Raw genomic sequence first — 23,682 nt, forward strand, 5'->3', positions numbered from 1 at the left:
CACATACATCACATCACAAAAAGTGTTACAGTAATTATTCCAAATAATATTTCAAATAATACACTATCCAAACAAACCCAATGAAAACTAATAAAAATCAGAAATAAATTAGAAAAAGTGAGGGGATGTTAGTGAAATAAAGAAAAAGAGTCATTGACCATTTACTTGCACAAAGTTGTAGCAATGGCTACTGCTATCTTTTGCAATGTTGAAGAATTGTTGAAGAATTATTATGAACTATCTAAGTTATGCTATCCAATAGGTATACATCATCCAATAGTACTAGAGACAAAATGCTAAAAAAGTAAACTAAGAAGTTGCTTGTAAAAACGTTCTTCCTGGTTGACGGTTAGCCAATGGTCCGTGGCAACCAGGAAGTTGCAAGATTTGAACAAAACCAAGTTAGCACTAGCCTTACAACCAAAAGCCAAGAGTACAATCAAAGAACAGCAATACAAGTAAAAACTGCTCCAAATCAAACAAATATAGCAGCAACAAACCTTGGCATTAACACCATCTGGAACAATACGATTCTCTTGCTTCTATTTGACATAGTCTGTGCTGCTGAACTTGGTGAATCCCTTGAAATTCAGGCCAAAAAAATGTGCCAAGACCAAAACAAACAAAACTTCATGTAAAGAGCAGCAGAGCAGCCTCAAGTCCTTCACTGGAGACATTCTCCCTTCTTTTCTCAACTAACCAAGTGGACACATAGTGGGAACTCATCAACTCCCCTCTTTTTCATGCCAACATCCATAGATCTTGATCTTTGGATCTGGAACACCACGGCAGTACCTTGACTTTGGATAGGGTTTTTTTTATCTTCAACATATTATGGACAAGCATTAAGAAGGACGCCACTTTCACTTTAAGCATCAACATTTAAGGTGGAAAAGAGTGATTTGTTGCAGAAACTAAGGTGGAAAAGAGTGAATTGAACAAGTTCATGAGCAATGCAGAGACTAAGTTATTTGTCATATGCTCAAGTTGCAACATTACAGATCCATTAAATGAAACAAGCTAAGAACTAAAATAGTCATTTATGAAACCTTAACAGTAATAAGGTGCAAACCAAAACTGCAATCCAAGAGTAATATCATTTCAGATTTCATAACCATACATTAAATAAATAGAAATGCAATCCAAGACTATCCAAAACACCATCTGCCTTGAAGCAATTCAAGCAGAGGGTGAGGATTGCAAAACCATTGTTTAGTCATAGTTTCACATAACACCATTTACAAAAGCATGAGTAGGCATCATGTTAATGAACTATAATTCACAAAGCACCACTAAGTACAAAAGAAGAGAAATGTAAGTATAACAGTAGTAATTAGAAATGCAAGCTAAAACTGCTGGTGGTGCTAATATTGGCAGAGTTAAGAGTTGTAGCTGCATTCATGATAGTAGATGTAGCAGTTAAGTATCACCAGGGGCTTGAATAGGAGCTGTTGACAGATGATTAGTTGGTTGAACAAGTTTTGGTGCAACTCTTCTGCGAGAACCTGTTGCAGCATTTGTCGAAGTGGCATTTGAAGGCCTTCCTCTCTGCAATTGTTCAAAATAGAAGAGCTTGTGCCTTACTGAATACATATGTAGCAGCACTAGATTGGATTTCATAACAAAAGAGCCCGTACCTTTCTTTTAGAGGCAATTGTACCTGTCTGTACATTAACCTGAACATTTATGGTAGCATTTCCAGTAGAAGGACTCGAATTGCTACCTTGACTTGAATGCACAATAGACACCTTCCTATGTGTATGATCCTGTCATAACAAATTTACATGTTAAAGTAATATGGCTAAGTAACACTGCAAACTAATTGCATAATTCAAACATGATTTATAACAGATCCTTGTAGTCCTAAATTTGCAATTCCTCTGCCTGGTTTCCCTCTTCTAGTTGGCATCTGTTATGAAGTAAACAACATAAGCAGTTGATGAGTCAAGAAAGAACAATTAATTTGTAAAAATGTGTGTATGATGATACCTGGTGAGCATGAGTATTGGCTGGATTCTTTCTTTGCACAGGAGCTCTTTGACATGTTCTCATGTTGTGACCAAACTAACCCCAATTTCTACACTTTAAGGTACCTGATCTTTTTGGCTGAGATGAAGGTCATTCATCAGCTTTTCTCATTTTGTTAACTCTTGGTCTACCAGGAGCTCTTCTCAAAGGAGGGGGCGGTACAACCTCAGGGGTAACTTCATGCATAGAAGGCCACCTCTTTTCATGAGGTATAAGGTGAATCATAGGAGCATATGCCTTCAAGTAAATGTCTTTGGAGAACCAATGATCGCAGTAATCTTCCAGCTTTTCCCTTTTGTAGATAATGCCAAGTGCAACATGTTTGCAAGGAAGTCCAACTAATTGGAAGGCACCAAAATCATAGGTCCTTTGGTTTAAATTGACTAAGAATGATCTGTCTATATCACAACCTCAAATGTATCCTCACTTTCCATATTCAGGGTACAATGCCTCAATGCTTGAGCAATTTTTTTGAGCTTTTCAGCAAATTTGGGGTGATTCTGTTAGTTAATGTGCATCCCTTTTGGTATCTCATGTGCATTTTCTTCATGAACTTTCTTCTCAAACCTTCAACAAGGGTAAGTATGGGTTTGCCCCTGAGATCACCAACCCATGAATTAAACAATTTAGTGAAATTATTTGTGGCATGGTCACATTTAATTTCTTTTGAGAATGCATATCTACACGTCTTCTTGGGAATTTTGTTCAAATATTTCTAAGCCTGTATGTTGATGTCTTTAATGGTTGACATTGCTTCATTGTGGTCTATGTGATCAAGACTCTTTGCTACCTTCCAGAAGAAACTATTAAGCAGCATGCCTGGAAATTACTGCTTGAAGTTGCTGCAAATATGCCTACAACAATATTTGTCACTAGCATTTGGAAAAATCTCATCATAAGCAAGGTTGAGCGTCTGAAACAACAAATAGATGAGTCAAAAAAAGCTTTTTCAGATCCTTCAACAAGTCCAAACAAAGAATAGATTGTTTTGAGCAGTACCTTTTGCCTATCACTCATAAAGGTTAAAGGTAAGTGGCTGTTGAATGGTCCAAAAAACTCCTCAAAAAAGTGAAAGAACCAGCTCCATGTTTCCTTGTTTCATATTGTAGACACCAAAATTTCATTTATTTAATTCAATTTTAGCTTTATTTGTTATTAATTCAATTTTAGCTTTATTTTATTTTATTTTAATTGATTATATGATAGTTAGTCTTTATTTTTTTGCTTATTTTTTATAAATTAGGTTAATAATTTTTAAGATATTTTTGCATTAAAATTCTGAAAAAGGAAAATTTTCACAAAAATATATTTTAATCATCTTAGATTCGATTTCTTTAAAATAAATAAAATTTTTTGCAATGCAATTTCAATTAGGAATTAGTTTTTTCCTTGTTTACCTAAATTGATTTTTTGAAAAAACAAAAAATTTAATAAATAAATAAAAATAGGAAGATAGGTGGGGGGTTTGCATGTTGGACAAGTATGCTAAAGGAGCATTAAACAAGTGTATTAAGGGAGTGTTGGACAAGTGTTAGTGCATGCAAATAGAACAAGTGTCCCCGTTTTATTGATACCACATGTAAACGGAGGAGGTAGGTGGCAAGACACTTGGAAGCCTAGAAAAATTGGAAAAACAAAAAAAACAAATAAAAGAAAAGGGGAAAGGGGAGAGTTGGCGGTGAAAAAGGAAAGAAAAAAACAAAAAGGCAAAAAAAAGAGCAAGAAAAGACTACGGACAAAAAGCAAAAAACGGAGGAAAAGGGAAAGGGGGCAAAAGAACAGAAAGGGAGAAAATCTGAAAAATTGGGAAGGACCGAAGGAGCTTCCGCCCGGGGGGGGGGGGGGGGGGGGTAGAGGGAACAAGAGAGCAAAATCTGGAAATAAGGAACAAAAGGAAAAAAAAGAAACCGAAAGCACTATAAGCTTATCCTTTTCCTTTAAACTTCACTTTTCTTCAATCACAGGCTCTTGAAGTTCTCAGAGCATGTCTGCCGTGACTTTGTTTATTGCAATTTTCTTGTTGGTTGTTCACGATTTTAGAATATACATGCTTTATGTGTCGATTGGATTGAAGTCCCTTTTGTTTCTGATAGTTTTGAGGCCAGCCACGACCTCATTTGAGTAGGAAATTGTTGGAATTTTTCATGCCTATTTACTGTTTGATAAAATGCCCAACTGAAAATTCTACTTGAAGAATGATTGACCTGCGTTTTGCATGTGAGAAAATGAATATTAGGCTAGTTCAACGCTTGTCTGAACACAATAGTTGATTTTTTCAGGGTAGAAACGAGAGTTTTTTGAAAAATCTTGATATGCCTTCTTTTCGCACCTTTTCTGTTTTTCTTTGTCTTTCCTTTGTATGAATTCGAGTTACATCTTGAGATTGTGAGAGAGGAAGCTTGCGCGAGTTTCATTTATTTTTTTGGGGAGTGGCCAGAGGTGAACTTTCTGGTATTCATTCGTCCGTAAAGAAAGACGAAAATGGCAGCTGCCATTCAACCGTTTGGAGAAGACGACCCAATTCCAGAAATCGCGATTTTAGTCCTTCAATTTTTTTTTAATTTTTCCCCAAATTTTTAAGACTTTATAATTTGAACCCAAAACTTTCATAATTCTTTCAATTAGGTCCCTATTTTCATTGCATTTGATCCCCTCAAGTTTCCTCTATTCTGATATGGCCCAAAAATTGGAAAGTTTAACTTATTTCGCCCTTTTAGATTTTAATCATCTTTTAATCTTTTTGAGTAGTCTTTTGGGTAGATTAATTCTTGATTTTAGGTCATAATTGTGGCTTAATAATTTTAGTTGATTTTATCATGTTGGGTTTTAGTGAAATAGGTGATTTGGGTTAAGAGGTTATTTTTGCTTGGGTTTAACGGAGTGGGTTTAGCTTATTTATTTGGGTTTCTGGCTTGGGCTTAGGAGGTAAGAGCCCACTCTTTTGGTTGGGTTTGTTTTGTTGAGAAAGGAAGGCCGGTCAACCTGTAGCCTCTGGGTTTTGCGACGGGCTTAGGGAGCTTCTGGCCCAAATAAAAAGCAAAATGGCCCAAGTGGCCTGTTAGGTCAGGAAGACCAGAAATGAATTTGCAGTTTGTCCCTGTACTTTTCATTAATTATACTATGGCCCTTAAACTTTTACCTTCTTTCAATTAGGCCCCTAATTTAATTGCAAATAGGTCTCTAAACTTTATTTTTTAAATTTTGACCCCGGATCTTTGTGATAATTATAATTTAACCCCTAAAACTTTGTTAATTTTTGTAATTAAGTCCCTACTTGTTTTAATTTCTTAAATATAGGTTGTTTACGGTCATTTAAATGATTTAATTTCACGTTTATTTTCATATTTTATGATTATTTGTTAATTAAAGTGGTACCTTAATAATTTTTCTTTGTGTTGAAGGGTAGAAAGGGATAAATTTTACTTCATTAGGTCACCAATTTAAGGGAGGTATACTCTACTCTTTATTTTGATTTTACTTATGTGCCCCTATGTGATTTACATGCGTAATTGCATGCCTTTTGAATGCTTTTATTTCATTTTTTTAGTCACTTTAATTGTTGTGATTTTGTATATTTATTTTAATTTAATTTTTAATTATTTGGAAGGCAATTAAATGCCAAAATTGTAATAGTTAGGTTATTATTGTATTTTATTTCATTCTTTCCCCCTTTAGAGTGTAGTTAGGGCCCCCAAATGTAATAGTTAGGTTTTTCTTTGCTTTATTTGCTTTGTGTGTTTTACATGCTTGTGTGTTTACGTGTTATTTGCTTTCTTAGGGTCTTGCATCTAAATATCATGCTTATGTGTTATGTGCTATATGTGATTTATGTGTTTATTTGCTTTTATAATGTTTTATATGATCATAATGAATGCATGGCGTCACCACACTAGTCTAACGCTAGTTGTGGTCCTTTGTTCCGATTTCTTGCTCGTCCAATACTAGTGAGAACTTGTAGACATGGGTTAGTTCAACGCTAGATCCTTAGGAATCATCAGTCGCGCCCCATTTTTAAAAAAATAAAAAATAATGAGTTTTAGAAAAAATGGATTTTTGATTAATTTTTTATTTGAAAAAATAAGTTTTTTTTTTTTTTAGAAAATGAATAAAGAAAATGGGCCTAAATGGGACTTGAAAGTGCGACGGTTTTGACCCCAAAATAATAGTTTAAAAAGGGTTTTAATAAAAGATAGGAGTCGTCACTTGGTATTGAGTTAAGGTGTATCAAATCACCTAAAATGAATTTCGAATAAAAAAAGTAGAAAAAACCCTTTTTAAATGACTCTAAGTCCTTGAAAATCAAAGAAATGTGTTCGGGAGTCACATTTGAAGAAAGGGAAGGCAAGGATAAAATTCAAGGCACCCTTTCAACCTAATCAATGTTAGGCGCGTGATTTAGTCAAAGATTTTCTTATTTTTAACCTAAAAATTTATCATATTTGGACGTGCTATATGGATGCAAAATTTAACCCTAGGAGGATATCAGGGGGTCAAAATATCTCTTAAAAAATTAAGTGGTGTCAATTACATTAATTGTGATGCTCAAGAGTGACTCTTTGAAGAGATCACGAATGTGTAAAATATGAGACTCGAAGAAAGAGAAAGAAAATAATAAAAAATAATAATTATACAAATATACATGACTTAGAGGAATGCATCATAACGGGTGCGGGGAGATAATATTGATGACTTCAATGTTCCCTTTAATAGAGGGAATATGAGCGTGCTAAGACTAGAAAGCCAAACTCGTCCATATCCCATATTCGAGGGGTTATCCTTAATCTAATCAAGCAAATGCACTATTCTAACTCTAATTCTTAAATGGAATATAAGTCTAATGTCATATGTCGCACATGGGGATAGAGGATATATATAGGGGAAATATGAGATAAGGGATATCATATAAGGGAAATGTCATGCAAAAATAATAAAAATCCTAAAAAGTAGAAAAATATGCATGAAATGTCGTGATCGTGTCACACAAAGATGGTCTAACGTGTGAACGGTCCCTAAGGGTCTAGCGTTGGATTAACTCATGTCTACGAGTTCTCACTAGCGTTGGACTAGTGAGCAATCAGAAAAAGAGGCCACAACTAGCATTGGACTAGTGTGGTAACGAGAAAGGGGCCACAACTAGCGTTGACTAGTGTGGTGACATCACACATTAATTATCACTAACTAATCATGTAAAACATAATAAAAGCAAGTAAACACATAATATCGCATAAACATATAACACATAATCATGATATTTAGATGCAAGGTTCTAAGAAAGCGAATAACACGTAACACACAAGCATGCAAAACACCCCAAACAAATAAAGCAAACAAAGGTCTAACTATTACATTTGGGGCCCTAACTACAATCTAAAAAGGGGGAAGGAATAAAATAGATACCTAACTATTACACATTCTATCTAAATATATATCCTGAATCCCCCTAACTATTACAATTTGGCATTTACATGCCTTTTAAATAATCAAAATTGAACTAAAATAAATATATAAAATTAAAACAAATAAAGCGACTAAATAAATAAATGAAATGAAAACATTCAAAAGGCATGCAATTAAGCAAATAAAGTCACATAGGGGCACATAGGGTCAAGTAAAAATCAAAATAAAGGGTAGAGTGTACCTCCCTTGAATTGGTGCCCTAATGAAGTGAAGTTATTTTTTTACACTCCAAAAACCAAGAAAAGGTCAAGACATCACTTTAATTAATAAATAATCATATGAAATGGAAATAAACACCAAATTGAATCACTCAAAGCATTCAAATGAACTAAACAACTCCTATTCATCAAATTGAAACAAACAAGGACCCATTTGAAAGAATTAAAGAAATTCGAGGGATCAATTTATTATTATTAAAATACTAAGGGTCTAAAAAAAGGAAATTAAAATTAGTGACTTAAGATGAAACATGTCAAAATCAAATGCTAAACTTCACAAAATGAATGAAAACCCATTTATTATAATTAAATAACAAAACTAGCTAAAAATTTCAAGGAAAATTGAAATCAAAACGATAAATTTATCAAAATTTATTAAAGTTTCAAATTTTATCCTAAAATCCCATTAAAATCTGTCCAACAATTATGTTAAAACATATTACAGAAAAAAGACATGTTAAGGGTGTGAGAATTCGAAAATTTCTTTATTTCTAGTAATTATTTTAGTTTCTTGCATACAATTTCTATACCTTTCTTTATTATATTAATTTTTGAGAGATTTTTATAATGAAATTAAGTTGTTAAGACATTTTTCCGGTACAAGTTAGTCTATGTGACGTTAGTAATGTATATTGGACGTGGAACCTGCTAGTGCGATAAAATTTTGATGACTAGGTGACGTTGTATTGGGGAATATTATTTTTACATGGTGCTTGGGGATAATTAGAGGTTAGCTAGGTAAATTAACCATTGGTAGCCAAAAGGATGAGAATAAACTCTAGTGCGCCATTTGTCGCGAAACCAATGGATGGTGGATTTTGACCAAGACTTTCTTACTTCTACTAAATACAAAAATTTGACTAAAATTCCCTTTTATTTTGACTCAATTACCTTATGATAGTTTTACTACTCATTTACTCCCTCAATAATTGTAATAAATAAGAGATTTAAGAGTTTTACCCTTAGTTTTATAGTTCGGACAAATTAGGATTTTCGCGTATTTTGGTAGTGTGATTAATTGTGGAGGTGTGTGTACTAAATTTGGTGGTTAAGAGTGAGTTTTAGATAAGAAAAAGTATGTGATTAGAAGTAATAATAATAAGTTAGAGAATTATAAGTGAAAATCCTAGTATGCGCGAGATAAGGAAAAACGGTGTAAACCGACGTATACCGTTTGTTACCGAGTGAGTACACCACTTGAACACCACTTTATTACCTTAATATCCTTGCTTTTATTTCAACTAATTAACCCTAAAATATCTCTTAAACGAGCCACAATGTTTGACCAAAGAAAAAGAGAAAAAAAAATGGAGCTTTGATTATAATGTCCCGTAAATTTTTTTTCCTTCCTTAAACAAATTCTTGAAATTAGGATAAAAAAAAGTTATTTAATTGAATTAAAAGTCCATCAAGCTTAAAATCTGAGACTCGATTGATTTCTTTTGAAATCAATAGGAAGGGAATCCGAACCTTATTAGTTACGGTATTTTGTGACTGTTTGGAAATTTATTTATGAACGGGATAATTTGGAATAAGTAGGAAGGATGTACTTCATATAAATAATTTGGGTGAAAAAATAATAATAATAAATAAGAGGGGGGTAGATAGTCCAATAACCAAATGGGTAATTATGTTGCAATAGCTTTGTACACATATGTATGCATATATATATATATATATATATATTAAGAATTATATACCTGCCTTACTCCTAGTCCAAATATGGTTAGGCATCCGAGACATATGTAGGGATATAATAACCAAGGATATGGACCACCATTGGGAATGAATCAAGACAAGTACTGTAACATCAGTTCGGGTAAGGAAAAGGAAACCTAGTTCAAAGGGGGGTTGTGATTAGGGTTTGTCTATATAAGTACACCTAGGGTATGAGGAGCCGTCCTTCTTGTTTTTTTTCAGCAACCAACAGCGAGGAAAAAGGAGTGAGAGAGACGGCTGGAGTTCAAGAAAACTTGGGATCAAAGGAGGTGCACATACCAGGTGGTTACGCGAGTGTTGACGAGGTAAAACACTTGTCACATGAACTTAGTAAATAACTATGAGTTTTGAGTGCTTTGTTAGAGGAAGAAAACGTGTGGACTGTGGGTCTCTTCCTAACTACCATGACTTGTGATTTAATACGTGGTTGTAAGGGGTTAAACTGAAAAAGGTTTGAGCGTTTAAACCAGGGAGGTATAGCCTACAGGTATTGACAGATTGTAGTGGCAAAAGTATGGAATCTGTTCGTGGCCTTAGAGGCTGAGATTTTTTTATGAAATTTTGATATGTTATGGGCCTGTATGTGTAGGGTTTGTGTATAAAATTTCAGACCAAAATTTGAAGTATAGAAGGGTCTTTCGATTTCTGAATCAGAACTGGTCGTGCGTCGGCAGCGTTTGCATAGGGCTGGGTTGTATGTCAATAAAACGTTTTCTTAAACATAATTTTTGCAAGAATCTTGAACCAGAAACCTCCTAACATGGAAAAGATCAGATTTTAAAAGTTTGGGTAATTTTTGAAAAGGTTTCTTGAGTTTTCTCCAAGTGGGAAGAAGAAAAGAAAAAGAATGGTTTCCTAATCTGTCAGGTTTCGTAGCAGATTTGGAAACTTGATCCTTGTGGGTTTAAGCAACGAATTGAAGGCAATCTTCATCCAAGATTTAACCCTATATTTGGGGTATTACTTGTAAAAGAACATTCTGGATGTTGGGGATATAAAACCCAGTTCTTAAAGATCATTTTTGCAAGGGTTCTGTAGTGAGTTCAAATATGTCAAAAGAATTGGATTGTTAAATCTAATGAGCTATTGCTTTGGAACTTGGAAGAGCACTAAAACCTTAACTTTGGGAAGATTAATATCAGGTAAAGACTGGCTTAAACATCATGAGTAATAAGGAAGAGATTTTAATTGTTTAACTTAAAGATTAGAAATTATGAACAGAAATATATTATGAACAGAAAATCTGGCAGGTAGAGTTACAAGAGATGATGAGCAAATTTTGCCAAGGCAAATGAGCAAATTTTGGGAAGTAGTCTTCATGGGAGTGGTAGAGTTTTGAGTCTAGTTCACGGAGGTGTCTTTAGTTTCTGGTTTCAATGCATACACCTGAAGTTAGGACCAAAACACTAGCAACTGGTTGAATCTGGAATTTTCGTAAGACGTAGTTGTCGCGCCTCATTTTTTTATAAAATAAATAAATGGTTTAAAAAGTGAATTTTTGCTTTAAAAAATGAATTTTGATTTACAAACAAAATGAAGAAAAATATGGGTCTAAATGGGACTTGAAAATGCGACGATTTTGGACCCAAAAATAATAGTTTAAAAAGGGTTTTTGAAAAAAAATCGAAGTCGCCACTTGGTATTGAGTTGAGGTGTACCAAGTTACCTAAAAATGAATTTTTAAAGAAAAAATAGAAAAATTCTTTTTAAACGACTCCAAGTCCACGAAAATCAGAGGAAAAGGTTCGGGAGTCACATTTGAAGAAAGGGAAGGCAAGGATAAAAATTCAAGGCACCCTTTCAACCTAGCCAAGGCTAGTTGCGCGATTGAGTCAAAGATTTTCTTATTTTAACCTAAAGATTTATCGCATTTGAATGTACTATATGAATGCAAACCCTATACCTAAGAGGGTATCGGGGAGTCGAAATTTCTCTTCAAAACTCAATTGGTGCCAATCACATTAATTGTGATGCCCCAATGAAGACTCTTCGAAGAAGTCACAAATAATGCAAGTCATGAGACTTGAAAGAAAGAAAAAGTAAAGAAAATAATAATATATAAATGTGTATGACCTAAAGGAATGCATCATAATGGGTGCGGGGGACTTATACTCGTGACTTTAAATGTTCCATTTGATAGAGGGAATACGAGCGTGTTAAGGCTAGAAAGCCAAACTCGTCCATATCCCATACGCAAGGGGTTTTCCTAATCTAGCATGCAAATGATTTAACCTAGTTTCTATCTCTTAAATGAAATGCAAGTCTAATGCTATGTTTTCATACAAAGGGGCAAGGAATATATATATAAGGGAAAATACGGAATAAGGGATATAAGTAGAAGGGAATATGGGATAAAGGATGTACATATATAAGAAAGTGTCATGCAACATGGTAAAACCCTAAAAAGTGAAAACATGCATGAGATGAAGTGATTTTATCACACAACCATGATCTAACGCTCGAGGGGCTCCTAAGGGTCTAGCGTTGGACTAGCCCATGTCTACAATTTCCCACTAGCATTGGACTAGTGAGAAAATTCGGAACAAAGGGCCACAACTAGCGTTGGACTAGTGTGGATTCGAGAAATTGACCACAACTAGCATTGGACTAGTGTGGTGACGTCACACATCGGTTACAATCAAATAAATCATGTAAGACCTAATAAAAGCATGTAAACACATAAATCACATATAGCACATAACACATAAGCATGATATTTAGATGCAAGACCCTAAGAAAGCGGTAACACATAGCACATAGACATGCAAAACACACATAAGGCGAATAAAGTAAAAAAAGCCCTAACTATTACATTCGGGGGAAGCCTACTACAATCTAAGAGGGGAAACGGAATAAAATAAATAAAATAATAACCTAACTATTACAACTTTGGCATTCAAGTGCCTTTCAAATGATCGAAATTGAAAATAACTATACAAAACTAAAACAAATAAAGTGGATAAATAAATAAATAAATAAAATGAAAACATTCAAAAGACATGCAATTAAGCACATAAATCATATAGACACATAGGGTCAAATAAAGTAAAAATAAGGGATAGAGTGTACCTCCCTTGCAATGGTAATCAAATGAAGGAAAAATAGCTTCAAAACAATAAAAGGGTCCAGGCACCAATTTAATTGAGAAAAATTAAAAGAAATGTGCAAATACAAAGCTCACTTGATCATAAAGCCCCTAAAATCATGAATTAAGTGCAATTGAGACAAAGCATAGTAGTTAATTGAAGCAAACAAGCAATGAAGTTGTAAAATTAAAACTACCAAGGACCAAATTGAGGAAATTATTCAATTGATTGGGTCATAGCAGCATTAGTTAGAAGCCAAAGGGTCAAAGTGCAATTATTGAAAGATTTTCATGCAAGAACATGCAAATGCTTCAAGCAAACCACCGAACCAAGCTTTCTTTGTTTCCGCAATATACTGAGTTTCTCAAGTGAAATCCTAATGCAACTAACATCTCGGCCGATCAAACAAAGCCTTGACATTAAACCCAAAGCAAATACAAAATTCAACAAGCCAGTAACTTAATCATGAAGTTATACAAAATCTGGAAATGCAGATAAAGATTCGGAAACTTCATTATCCTTTACTGCAAAGCTTACGAAGCATTTTACTTCCTCATAGCTGACTTCTGTTTCTACAATTTTCGCAGCTTATTGGCAACCAAAAAACTTAAACAAGGCTTCAACATCCAAGCTTCAAAGTAAGTAATACAACCCGTAACCTCGATATCCAAACAAACAAGAAAAACTTAGAAAAGAAATCATGCAAATTCTTGAAACCCTTTCACTAAAAAATGATTCAGTAACCTGCTTGTTCGGCCATCTGCACCTTTCTTTATGATTTCTATAACACAAACATTCTAATCCTCTAACATGATTAACAAAACATCAACCAACCCACCTAGTTTTTGGTAAACAGAATTTTTTGAACGAGGAAAATGCAAGTAACGAAGGAAAGGAAAAAGAACTTCTGCAACTACTTCCTAGGCTATGATGTTTCGGCAACCAAGAATAGGTTAGAAAATTTTTTAATCAATCCTCCAAGCTTTGAACTAACTAACAACTGCACAACTACCATAATCCAAGCAAGCAAAAATCATATAAGGAAACCATGCTAACTCATAAAGAAGCTCATGCATTCTGCTGGTTTCTTTCTGCTGCAAATAGCATGCGCATGAAAGCATTTCATGAATTCCAATGAACATGTAGATTCATCAACCAATCCTACAAAACTCAACCCAACAAGAGACCATGCAATGACGCAAGATCATTGTGTTTGAACATCAGAAAACTCAGACAAAAAAAAAAAAATCATGCCAGCATCGAAATAGCATTCTGCAATTTTTCAGCTACAGTTAGCTACGCTTGAGATGTTCATCAGATGCAAACTTTCATTCAAACATGGACAGCTTCTCAACCAAACAGCAAAGGCATGATATTGAGCAATCAAAATCACAGAAATTGAACATTCAAGTAAGCAAATCCTCTGTAAAAAAAAAAATAAAAAATAAAAAATAAAAAAATTCTGCAACCAATGAGAGACAAAACTGTCCATGCTGCTGCAATAAACCGAGAACCTCGAGCTTGTTGCAGCAGCGGATTTTTATACACAAACTTCAACCCAAGATAATCTAATCCCAGGAAACAAGATCATCAAACAAGGCTATACAAAAAGTAAACCGGTAAACTACGAAAAGGGATCATCTTTGGCCTATGAAATGCACGAAAATGCAAGGAAATAGCAGAAATAAACTATCTCTCTTGACCCTTGGCTATACTCCTGGATTCACACATGATAGCAAACATGACAGGTCATGCAAATCTGATAACAGGGAGAAAAGATCTAACTTTTGCTGGGCTTATTTATCACAAACATCAGCCATAAACACCACACAAAAGCATCTTAAATTCATTATAAAACCATCACCGAGGGGCCCAAACTACTGTCCCTAAAAATCTCAGGTCAAAACCCCATGCGTTCCACAATCATAAACCAAATAGTAATAACAGAAAAATCCAAACTTGGCATGAATTCATGACTGAAATACCTCGGTGAAGATCTACCGGTGGCGATGGAGGGCTGAAATGGTGGCAGTAGTGAAGGTTGACGGTTCCAATGGCCCTTTTGCTCCTTGGGGAAGTAACACCAGACCTCCTCTCCTCCTTGCTCAGAAACTCTCCTCCGTTGTTCCTAAACTCAGCCCCACTTCTTAGATTTTCCAGATTGTTCCCTCTCTCCCCCGCTCTCAATCTCTCTTTTCTTCTCCCCGTTGCATCCTTTCTTCTTTCCCAGTTTTGTTCCTGGCTCTCGGTACCTCGCCCGTCCTCCTCTCTATCAGACTCTCCCTGGCCGTCAACCTCACCCCTTTCTCTTAGCCCGTCACCTCTATTTCCAAACCCCAGCCGCTGTACCTCACTCTTAGCTCACTCCCCTTTGCTGGTTTTTCTTTCTTCTGTCACACACACATTCCCTCTTGCTCCCCTTCTTCTTGGCTGCGGCTATTCCTTTTATAGGAACCCATAACCCCTAAACCCTCACCTCAAAGGTGAGGATGAAGGGTTGGTTTCTACCAAAAACTTGAGCCATCCGATCCATTGGGAGAAAAGAAAGAACCAGAAAAATCTCCCCGTGGAAAAAATAGGTAGTGAAAATGATATATTTTTTTTGAAATAATAATTTAATAAAAATGAAAATAATATTAAGTAAAGAAAAACAAAAATTTAAATAAAATCGGATAAAATGAACGCAACTAGGAATAAAAGACAACAAAGCTAAGATTTTTTTTTTTGAGTAAATAATAGTAAACTCGAATCTAAAAGAAATAAAGCATATTTTTTGTGAATGATTTTTCTTCTTTTTTTTTCGATAAATTCTATGCTAAAATGACTTAAAAAATAAAAATAAAAAACTAAAAGTAAATAAAACTAACATAGAAAAAATAAAAATAATAGTAAACAAAAATACCCTAAAAATTTGGTGTCTACAGTAGTAGAAGCTATAAGTATCGCGGAATGAGACCGATTCAGTCCACACGAATTAAGAGTGTTTATTTATGGACAGTTGGATGATGCTTGTGTATATTATTAGGGTCACACATAAGGGCTAGCTCAAGGGGTGGAAGAGTAAAAGAAGTTAGTCGAAGTTGAGATGAGTACTTCACACTATCCTTGTATTTGTAACAACGAACATTTTATGAATTGGGACATTACTTTACTATATAAAAATTCGGATCATATATACTATTTTGAATGGAATCTTTATCATGGTATGCTTATTTTTGAATATGTTGAAATAAAATGTACTAATGTAATGGACCCACTTAATTACGATCATGACTATACTCGGCAGGACCAGGCCCAACTACTACGATTATGAATTCGAATTCGAATCATGACCTTTCCCTAGTGGGGGTTAAACACTAGGCTGTGTACACAGAGACCGATGAAGGCATGATCCTCTAATTAAGTTAAAGCTTTTATTTGGTGATTGTTATGAATTCAAAATAGATGCTTAATTGTGTTTGCAAATTTGCATACGACTCTATGGTCCTTTTGTAACAGTTGGAGCAATGAACATGAAGTACGAATTGTGTTGTGTTAGTGCTAAATTATATGTATATGTAACGTGTATGATCCGACAGGGATAGTAGGTAGTACTTGCTGAGCTTGCCAAAGCTCACCCCTCTTTCTCACCCCATTTTGCAGACAACGATGGAGAATATGAGTTAGTGTTCGTGGAAGAAGAGGAAGAATAGATGGTCAATGGTTGGAGGTTGACATAGTGGTCAAGCTTATAAGTTTAACAGCGGGGATTTATCATTATTGTTTATTTTTATTTTCTAGTCATGTTTGAGGGATTCTAGTGTATGGCACTTGTCCATAAGTGGACAAGTTTGACTTTAACTTTTATGATACGTTTACTCCTTATGCTGGCTGATGTTGAGCGTGGTTCTATTGGATTTTTTTTTTTTTTTGTGAAAAAACATCTATCCCCAGTATTGTTTGCAAGGTTGAGTAGTAAAGTAAGATGCCTTGTGAGACTTCAAGGGGAGTATACTCCTTGAGTTTCACGGCGTGTCGCATTCCAAATCAGGTGGTCGATTTGGGGCGTGACATTTAGTGGTATCAGAGCCCTAGGTTTAAGATCTTCAATGTTTTTGTGTTAGTTACTACTATGAGTTAAGCCAATAAGTGTAAGTCATTAATGAGCGACTTTGTGGTGTAGGGAGATAAGAAGATGTCGATTTCGGTGGAGTTCCTCAGCGTAGTGGTGGAACAAAAGGTTCGTGAAAGGGAGGAGATTTAAAGGCTAGCAAATGAATGCAATAGGCAAGTGGAGATTAATCACCAGCTTCAAGATGAAAATAAGGATTTGAAACGTAAGTTGGTGGAAGCAGAGGATGGAAGGAACTTGTGGAAAAGCTGCCTGGAGGTTGCGAAGGTTGAGCAACTGGTAAGAAGGGAGATGAGGGGATTTCAAGATGAGATTGATCAAAATATGGCAGCTCAAGAAAGGCAGTTGATTCATGTGGAAGGAATGTTGGGGATGCTTTTGGAGCGCATTCCACCCCTTCCAGTCAACGTAGCTCAGGGTCACGAGAATGAAAGTGATGAGGAAGTGGACGAAGTTCCTGAGGAAGAGCTGGTGGTGCAAGATGAAGAGGAATAACTACTAGTAGTGACTTTTTTTTAGTTGAGAAAACATTCCTGCTAGCTTATATGTTTACTGGTGAATCTTAACCCTAAATAGAAGAGTATTAGTTCAACTCTTGCTTACTGGTGAGTAAGGCTTATTTCCACCCATTCTCTTGGTTAAACTGAGATAAATTACATTTGATTAACTTAACCTGTAACTTTGATTTCTTTCTTGCTCAATGGTTGTAATGCTATATTTCTTTTCCATTCCTTTTCGCATCTTGATTAAGCTTCACAAAATATATATATATATATATATATCTGATAATAATAGTAATGATAATAATAAAAATTCTTTTACTATAAAAAAAAAATTTAGAGTATATAACAAAAGCATGTGTGTAGGAATATGCCGCCTAGAAGAAGAGCGCAAAATCAGAATAGCAATAATCAACAAACACCCCCTCAGGGTCAAGGCTCTAATTCAGCGGGTAATACCACAACAAATGTGCAAGTGAACATGCCCCCGGAGCTCATGCAAGTTATAACTAACCTAGCTACCATAGTCCAAAACCAAGCGAATTTGAATGCCGACTTGCAAGGGAATGGTAACCAACAGGGGAACTCTAATGCTCAGGGACCTATGGGGACCCATGTCTATTATGAGCGCATGAAAAAGGTTCATGTGCCTACCTTCGATGGTGCACCTGACCCAGATAAGGCTGAGAATTGGATAGAGAAAGTTGAAAGCAATTTTACACTACTTAACGTGCCTGAAGGAATGAAACATTTGATTATTAAGCCTTTCCTAGTAGGAGACGCGAGCAAGTGGTAGGCCGCAGTGGAACCAACCATTACCTCACCCATCACTTGGGCTTACTTTAGGGACCAGTTTATGGCTCATTTCTTTCCACCGGCGATTAGGATGCAGAGGATGCAACAATTAAAAAATTTAAGACAAACGCGTGGAATGTCAGTAGTGGAGTATGCCCATAAATTTACGACCCTAGGTAGATTCTCCCCTACCATTTTAGCTGACGAGTCGTTGTTGAAGATGCTGAGGTACAAAAATGGCTTACTGAGTGAGATTCAAGTAGGGATGGTGAATGCAGCTACTCCAAGTTATAGTGCTATGTACGAGGCTAGTTTGAGAACTGAAGCTGAGATAGTAAGGATTAAGGAGGTGGAGAAGGCTAAACACTCAAGGCCTATTGATGTCATGGGAAACCCAAATGATCCAAGACAAAAAGGGGTGTTTAGACTTGTCAAGAGGGTTAAGGTGAATATCAAAGACACTTCTGGATCGGGCAAGGCAGTAGGCAGGGTTGCTAGAAATAACACTCCTATAGCTCCAGAATGTACCTACTGTCACAGACGTCACCCAGGAGAGTGTCATTGGAAGACAGGAGCCTGCTTCAACTGTGGACAAGTGGGCCATCGTGCTAAGAATTGTCCAAAACCCCCAAGAGATGTGACAAAAGGACCTAAAGCCAGTGATGCTAGGCCAAAAGCTAATGCAAGAGTGCATGCGATGACTGACATGGAGATCGAGGGGATTGATGATGTGGTCACAGGTGCGCTTTCTATAAACTCTGTACCCGCTTATGTGCTGTTTGATTGTGGTGCATCTCATTCGTTTGTTTCAAAAAGATTCGTGAGGTTGCTTAATATGGTACCGGAATGGTTGGACGACCCCTATCGTGTCTTTACACCTGGGAATAAAATTTTAGTTTCTCACATAAGATATAAGGGGTGTCAGATTGATGTGGGAGGTAGAGAGTTTGACGCTGACCTAGTACAAATTGGCATGAATGACTTTGATGTAATTCTTGGGATGGATTGGTTAGCAAAGAATTTCGCGCAAATAGATTGTAGACATAAGAGGGTGAAATTCGCACTACCGGAAGAAGGAGAACTTGTCTATCAAGGGAATGTTAGGAAGGATAAAAATAAGCCCAGTAAATACTTATTAACATCCATACAAGCAATTAGAGCCTTAAGAAAAGGGGCAAAGGGGTACTTAGAGTATGTGATGGATAGCACTAGTGAGGTGCTACCTTTGGATAAAATCCCCATAGTGAGGGAATTCCCTGACGTGTTTCCTGAAGATTTACCTGGGATTCCCCCTAATCGGGAGATTGAGTTTGAGATTGATTTGATACCTGGATCTGAGCCAATTTCAAGGCCTCCATATAGAATGGCCCCAGCGGAACTGAGGGAACTAAAGGAACAATTACAGGAGCTAATGGATAAGAAGTTTATTCGGCCAAGTGTATCACCTTGGGGGACACCAGTATTGTTCGTAAGGAAAAAGGATGGGACCTTACGATTGTGTATTGACTATAGGGAGCTGAATAAGATCACTATTAAGAATAAATATCCTCTCCCAAGAATTGATGACCTATTTGACCAGTTAAAGGGTGCTAGAGTCTTTTCAAAGATCGATTTGAGGTCTGGATACCATCAGTTGAAGATTAAAGAAGGGGATATAGCTAAGACTGCCTTTAGAACAAGGTATGGACACTAAGTTTTTGGTTATGCCTTTTGGGTTGACCAATGCACCAGCTGCTTTCATGGACCTAATGAATAGAGTTTTTAAATCTCAGTTGGATCGATTTGTGGTGGTGTTTATCGACGATATATTGATCTACTTCCCAAGCGAAGAGGCTCATGAGCAACACCTTAGGGAAGTTTTAGGCATCTTAAAGAGGGAGAGGCTCTATGCCAAGTTCAACAAATGTGAGTTTTGGCTCCAAAGTGTGGCCTTCTTAGGACATGTGATTTTAGAACAAGGGGTATCGGTCGACCCTAAGAAGGTGGAGGCAGTTACAAATTGGCCAAGACCTACTAATGTTACAGAAGTAAGGAGCTTTTTAGGCCTTGCTGGCTATTATAGAAAATTTGAAGAAGGATTTTCTACAATAGCAACTCCCTTGAGTAGACTGACACAAAAGAGAGCCAAGTTTGCTTGGACACCCGAATGTGAGGAGAGTTTCTAAGAGCTCAAGAAAAGATTAGTATGTGCACCTGTTTTGGCATTACCCTCGGGAAGGGATGATTATGTGGTTTATAGTGATGCTTCTAAGAATGGATTAGGTTGTGTATTGATGCAAAACGGGAGAGTGATTGCCTATGCTTCAAGGCAATTGAAACCCTATGAGCAGAACTATCCCACACATGACCTAGAGTTAGTAGCCGTAGTATTTGCATTGAAGATTTGGAGACACTACCTATATGGTGAGCGTTGCGACATTTTCACCGATCATAAGAGCCAAAAGTATTTGTTTACTCAAAAAGAGTTGAATATGAGACAACGAAGATGGTTGGAACTAATTAAGGATTATGATCTTACCATAAATTATCATCCTGGAAAGGCTAATAGGGTAGCCGATGCCTTGAGTAGGAAACCCATAGCTGCGAAGATCTCTGCTTTGAGCAAACAACTAGATGAACTGAATTTGGAAGTGGTAGACTCAACTAAAGAGGTTTTGTCAATTCTAATGGTACAACCGACATTGCTAAGTCGAATTCAGAATGCACAAAAGGAGGATGATGGATTTCGGAAGATGAGAGAAAAGTTACCTTTGGATTTCCAAGTGGACAAGGACTGGAGCTTGAGAATGAGAGGGAGGCTATGTGTACCTCAGAATGAGGAATTAAAATGCGAGATAATGAAGGAGGCTTATAATAGCAAGTATTCCATTCATCCTGGAGGAAATAAGATGTATAAGGACCTTAAGAAGAACTTCTGGTGGAAGGGCATGAAGAGAAATATTGCAGTTTGTGGCTAAGTGTCTAGTTTGTCAACAAGTAAAGATGGAGCATTAACGCCCTGCAGGATTGTTGAAACCGTTAGAAATTCCGCAATGGAAATGGGAACACATAACCATGGATTTCGTCCTAGGATTGCCTAAGACTAAACTTGGAAATGACACCATATGGGTTATAGTGGATAGACTGACAAAATCCGCACATTTCTTACCTATGAAGAATACGGCGACTATGGAAAAATTGGTAGAAATATATGTGGAGAACATAGCGTGTCTTCATGGAGTACCGATGAGCATAGTTTCAGACCGTGATCCAAGATTTACTTCCTGATTCTGGACCGCTTATCAACACGCGATGGGGACGAAATTACATTTGAGTACAACATTTCATCCTTAGACTGATGGGCAATCAGAGCGTACCATACAGACCTTGGAGGATATGTTAAGGGCCTGTGCGTTGGATTTTAAGGGGAACTGGATAAATTGGTTAAACTCATGGAATTTTCCTACAACAATAGTTACCATAGTAGTATCGGAATGGCTCCATTTGAAGCCTTATACGGGAGAAAATGCATGTCACCATTGTACTGGGATGAGGTCGGAGAAAAGTTGGTAACTGGCCCGGAGTTGATACAACAAACGGTTGAAAAGATTAAGGTCATTCAGCAAATGTTAAAGGTTGCACAAGACCGCAGTAAAAGTGTGAGAACTCGAAAATTTTCTTATTTTTATAGAATATTATTGGAATATTTAAATGATTATTCACTAATTTTCTTCGAATTATTTATTTCGACCATTTTAAATCCATTTATATGGAATGACGCTTCTTTATAATTCTAAAGTATCTCGTTTCAAAAATTATTTTCTTAGAAACTTGTTTAGTGAAAAAGTGAAAACGTGTCTAAACACTTTAGCCAATTGGGAGTACACTAAGCTCGAAAATTTGGGGATATGTACAATGGTCCTAAAATAGGTAAATTTAGATTTAAGTACTCAAGTGATAGTTAGTGGTACGATCGTTATAAGAATTTCTCGAAGGTTTCATTTTATTGCGCCTAAATTAGAAATACGTGTTTTCACGTGCGCGCTTAATTGAGGGACTTTGGACCATTATTTTGGGACAATTAAGAATGAATAATATTTATATGAATGTAAGTGCCCTAGAGGTTTAGTGCACTAGTACAACAAACGTAAGAGAAATCGAACACAAAACGCGCGCGTAGGGCACTAGTTGTAATTGATTTGACGTATTTAATATATTAGACGTCAAGCGTCTTATGTACGCAAAGGAACCAGCAATCTCATTTCATTTCTGCAAAGCTTCATGGACGGCTAGACAGCAACAAAGAACAACCGAAACCTTCAACATTTCCTCTTTCAAAGCTCATGCAAATCACCACCAAATCTTCTCAAAATTTAGCACCACTTAGCCTAAGCCTTGGAGTTCACATCTAGCTAAAAAGGGGAGGATTTGCACGGCTCACTTAGGAGCAAGGAAGAACCGAATCTCTGTCTTAAACATCAACCAAGAGTAAGTCTTAATCTAGCCTTCTAACTTTGATTTTTGGAAGTCTAGTATATCTTTTAGCTCTTGATCTCTTATGGGTTGTTGTGGATGTTGGAAAATTGTTAAACGTGGGCTCTATGAACTCCCACTTTGGGTTGATGGCTGTGATGATGTTTGATGATGGTTTTGTTGCTGAATTAGAGCTTAAGGAAGTAGATTAAAGGTGCTTTGTTACGAGAAACGTTATTGAACTCTTTAAACAAAAAGTTCCCATTTTACCCCTGCTCTGTTCGGTCACTTTAATGCAGAAATTTGAGGATTTAATGGCTTGATTATGTTGTTTACATGTTGTAGAAGTTGTGTACAAAATTTCGTTGAAAAATATTGAGTTTTGGTTGATCAAAATAATTTATTTTCCAAAGCTAGTAATCTGGGAAATGGTTGCCGTCGTAACCAGACCAGTGTTCGTGTTTCGTCCATAACTCCGTACTCCGACGTCGAAATCAAGTGCCGTTAGCGGCATTTAAAACTAGACGTTCCCATGTTTCCAACGGTGTATAATGTACATTCTGGTTTCATGTGTGTGAGCCACACCATTCATCTGAAGTCGGCTGTCCTGTTTCTCCGTTCTGCCGAAATGATTTGATGATGCTGCAACTTTAGGCTTAATTTCGAACCAGTTTCATGCTGAAACTTGTAACGATTTCTTCTGTGAAATTTTAGCCCTGTGAATGTATTTTCTAACACTATCAACCATTCCCAATTCCGAGTTAAATTGAGGGAGTTATGATCAAAATACGGCGACTGCCTCGTTTTTGAAACCTTAGATTTGGACAGATTGCCTTAAGGATTTTTCCAAACTTTGGTTGATTGATTAACCACCTTTCCGAGGGTATTTTTCCATGAAATTTGATAGAGAGATATCGTTCATATGGGAGTATTATACTGCAAAATTTGGTGTCAATCCAAGTCCGTTTCGGCACTTAATAAAAGGTCCAAAGTCGGAACGAAATCTGGAAATTTTGTAACAGTCTTGAATTTTTCCCAACTTTGAGCTACCGTATCTCGGTACTCGAAACTCCGATTCTTGAGCCGCTTGTTCTGTTCAAAACTTTACTTGCACTTCTAATCGAGTTATAAGTTTCAAGGGCCGGTTTGCAACGAGTGATTTTTACCGAATTTCCAAAGTTAGCGAAAAACCAACCCCGGCTCAATCCTGGTAATCTAGAACAGTAACTTTAGGCTCATTTTTGAATACCTTCCACTTAGATTCATGGAATGGTGTCTTCTAAGGACTTTTAGTAATTTGGAAGACGATTCCAACG

The 23,682-nt window shown here is 36.3% G+C and overlaps 1 protein-coding gene and 1 pseudogene across 1 annotated transcript; one reads left to right on the top strand and one right to left on the bottom strand.

The window, feature by feature from the left end:
- Positions 1 to 309: 309 nt before the first annotated feature.
- LOC140036345 (large ribosomal subunit protein uL16-like) lies at positions 310 to 1,770 on the bottom strand (annotated as a pseudogene).
- Positions 1,771 to 18,050: 16,280 nt separating this feature from the next.
- LOC140036346 (uncharacterized) lies at positions 18,051 to 19,607 on the top strand. Its single transcript, XM_072077715.1, has one exon. It carries the CDS (start codon positions 18,051 to 18,053, stop codon positions 19,605 to 19,607), a length of 1,557 nt encoding a protein of 518 aa, XP_071933816.1.
- The last annotated feature ends 4,075 nt before the right edge of the window (positions 19,608 to 23,682 follow it).

Source organism: Coffea arabica, chromosome 2e, assembly GCF_036785885.1.
Source record: "Coffea arabica cultivar ET-39 chromosome 2e, Coffea Arabica ET-39 HiFi, whole genome shotgun sequence".
NCBI lineage: Eukaryota > Viridiplantae > Streptophyta > Magnoliopsida > Gentianales > Rubiaceae > Coffea > Coffea arabica.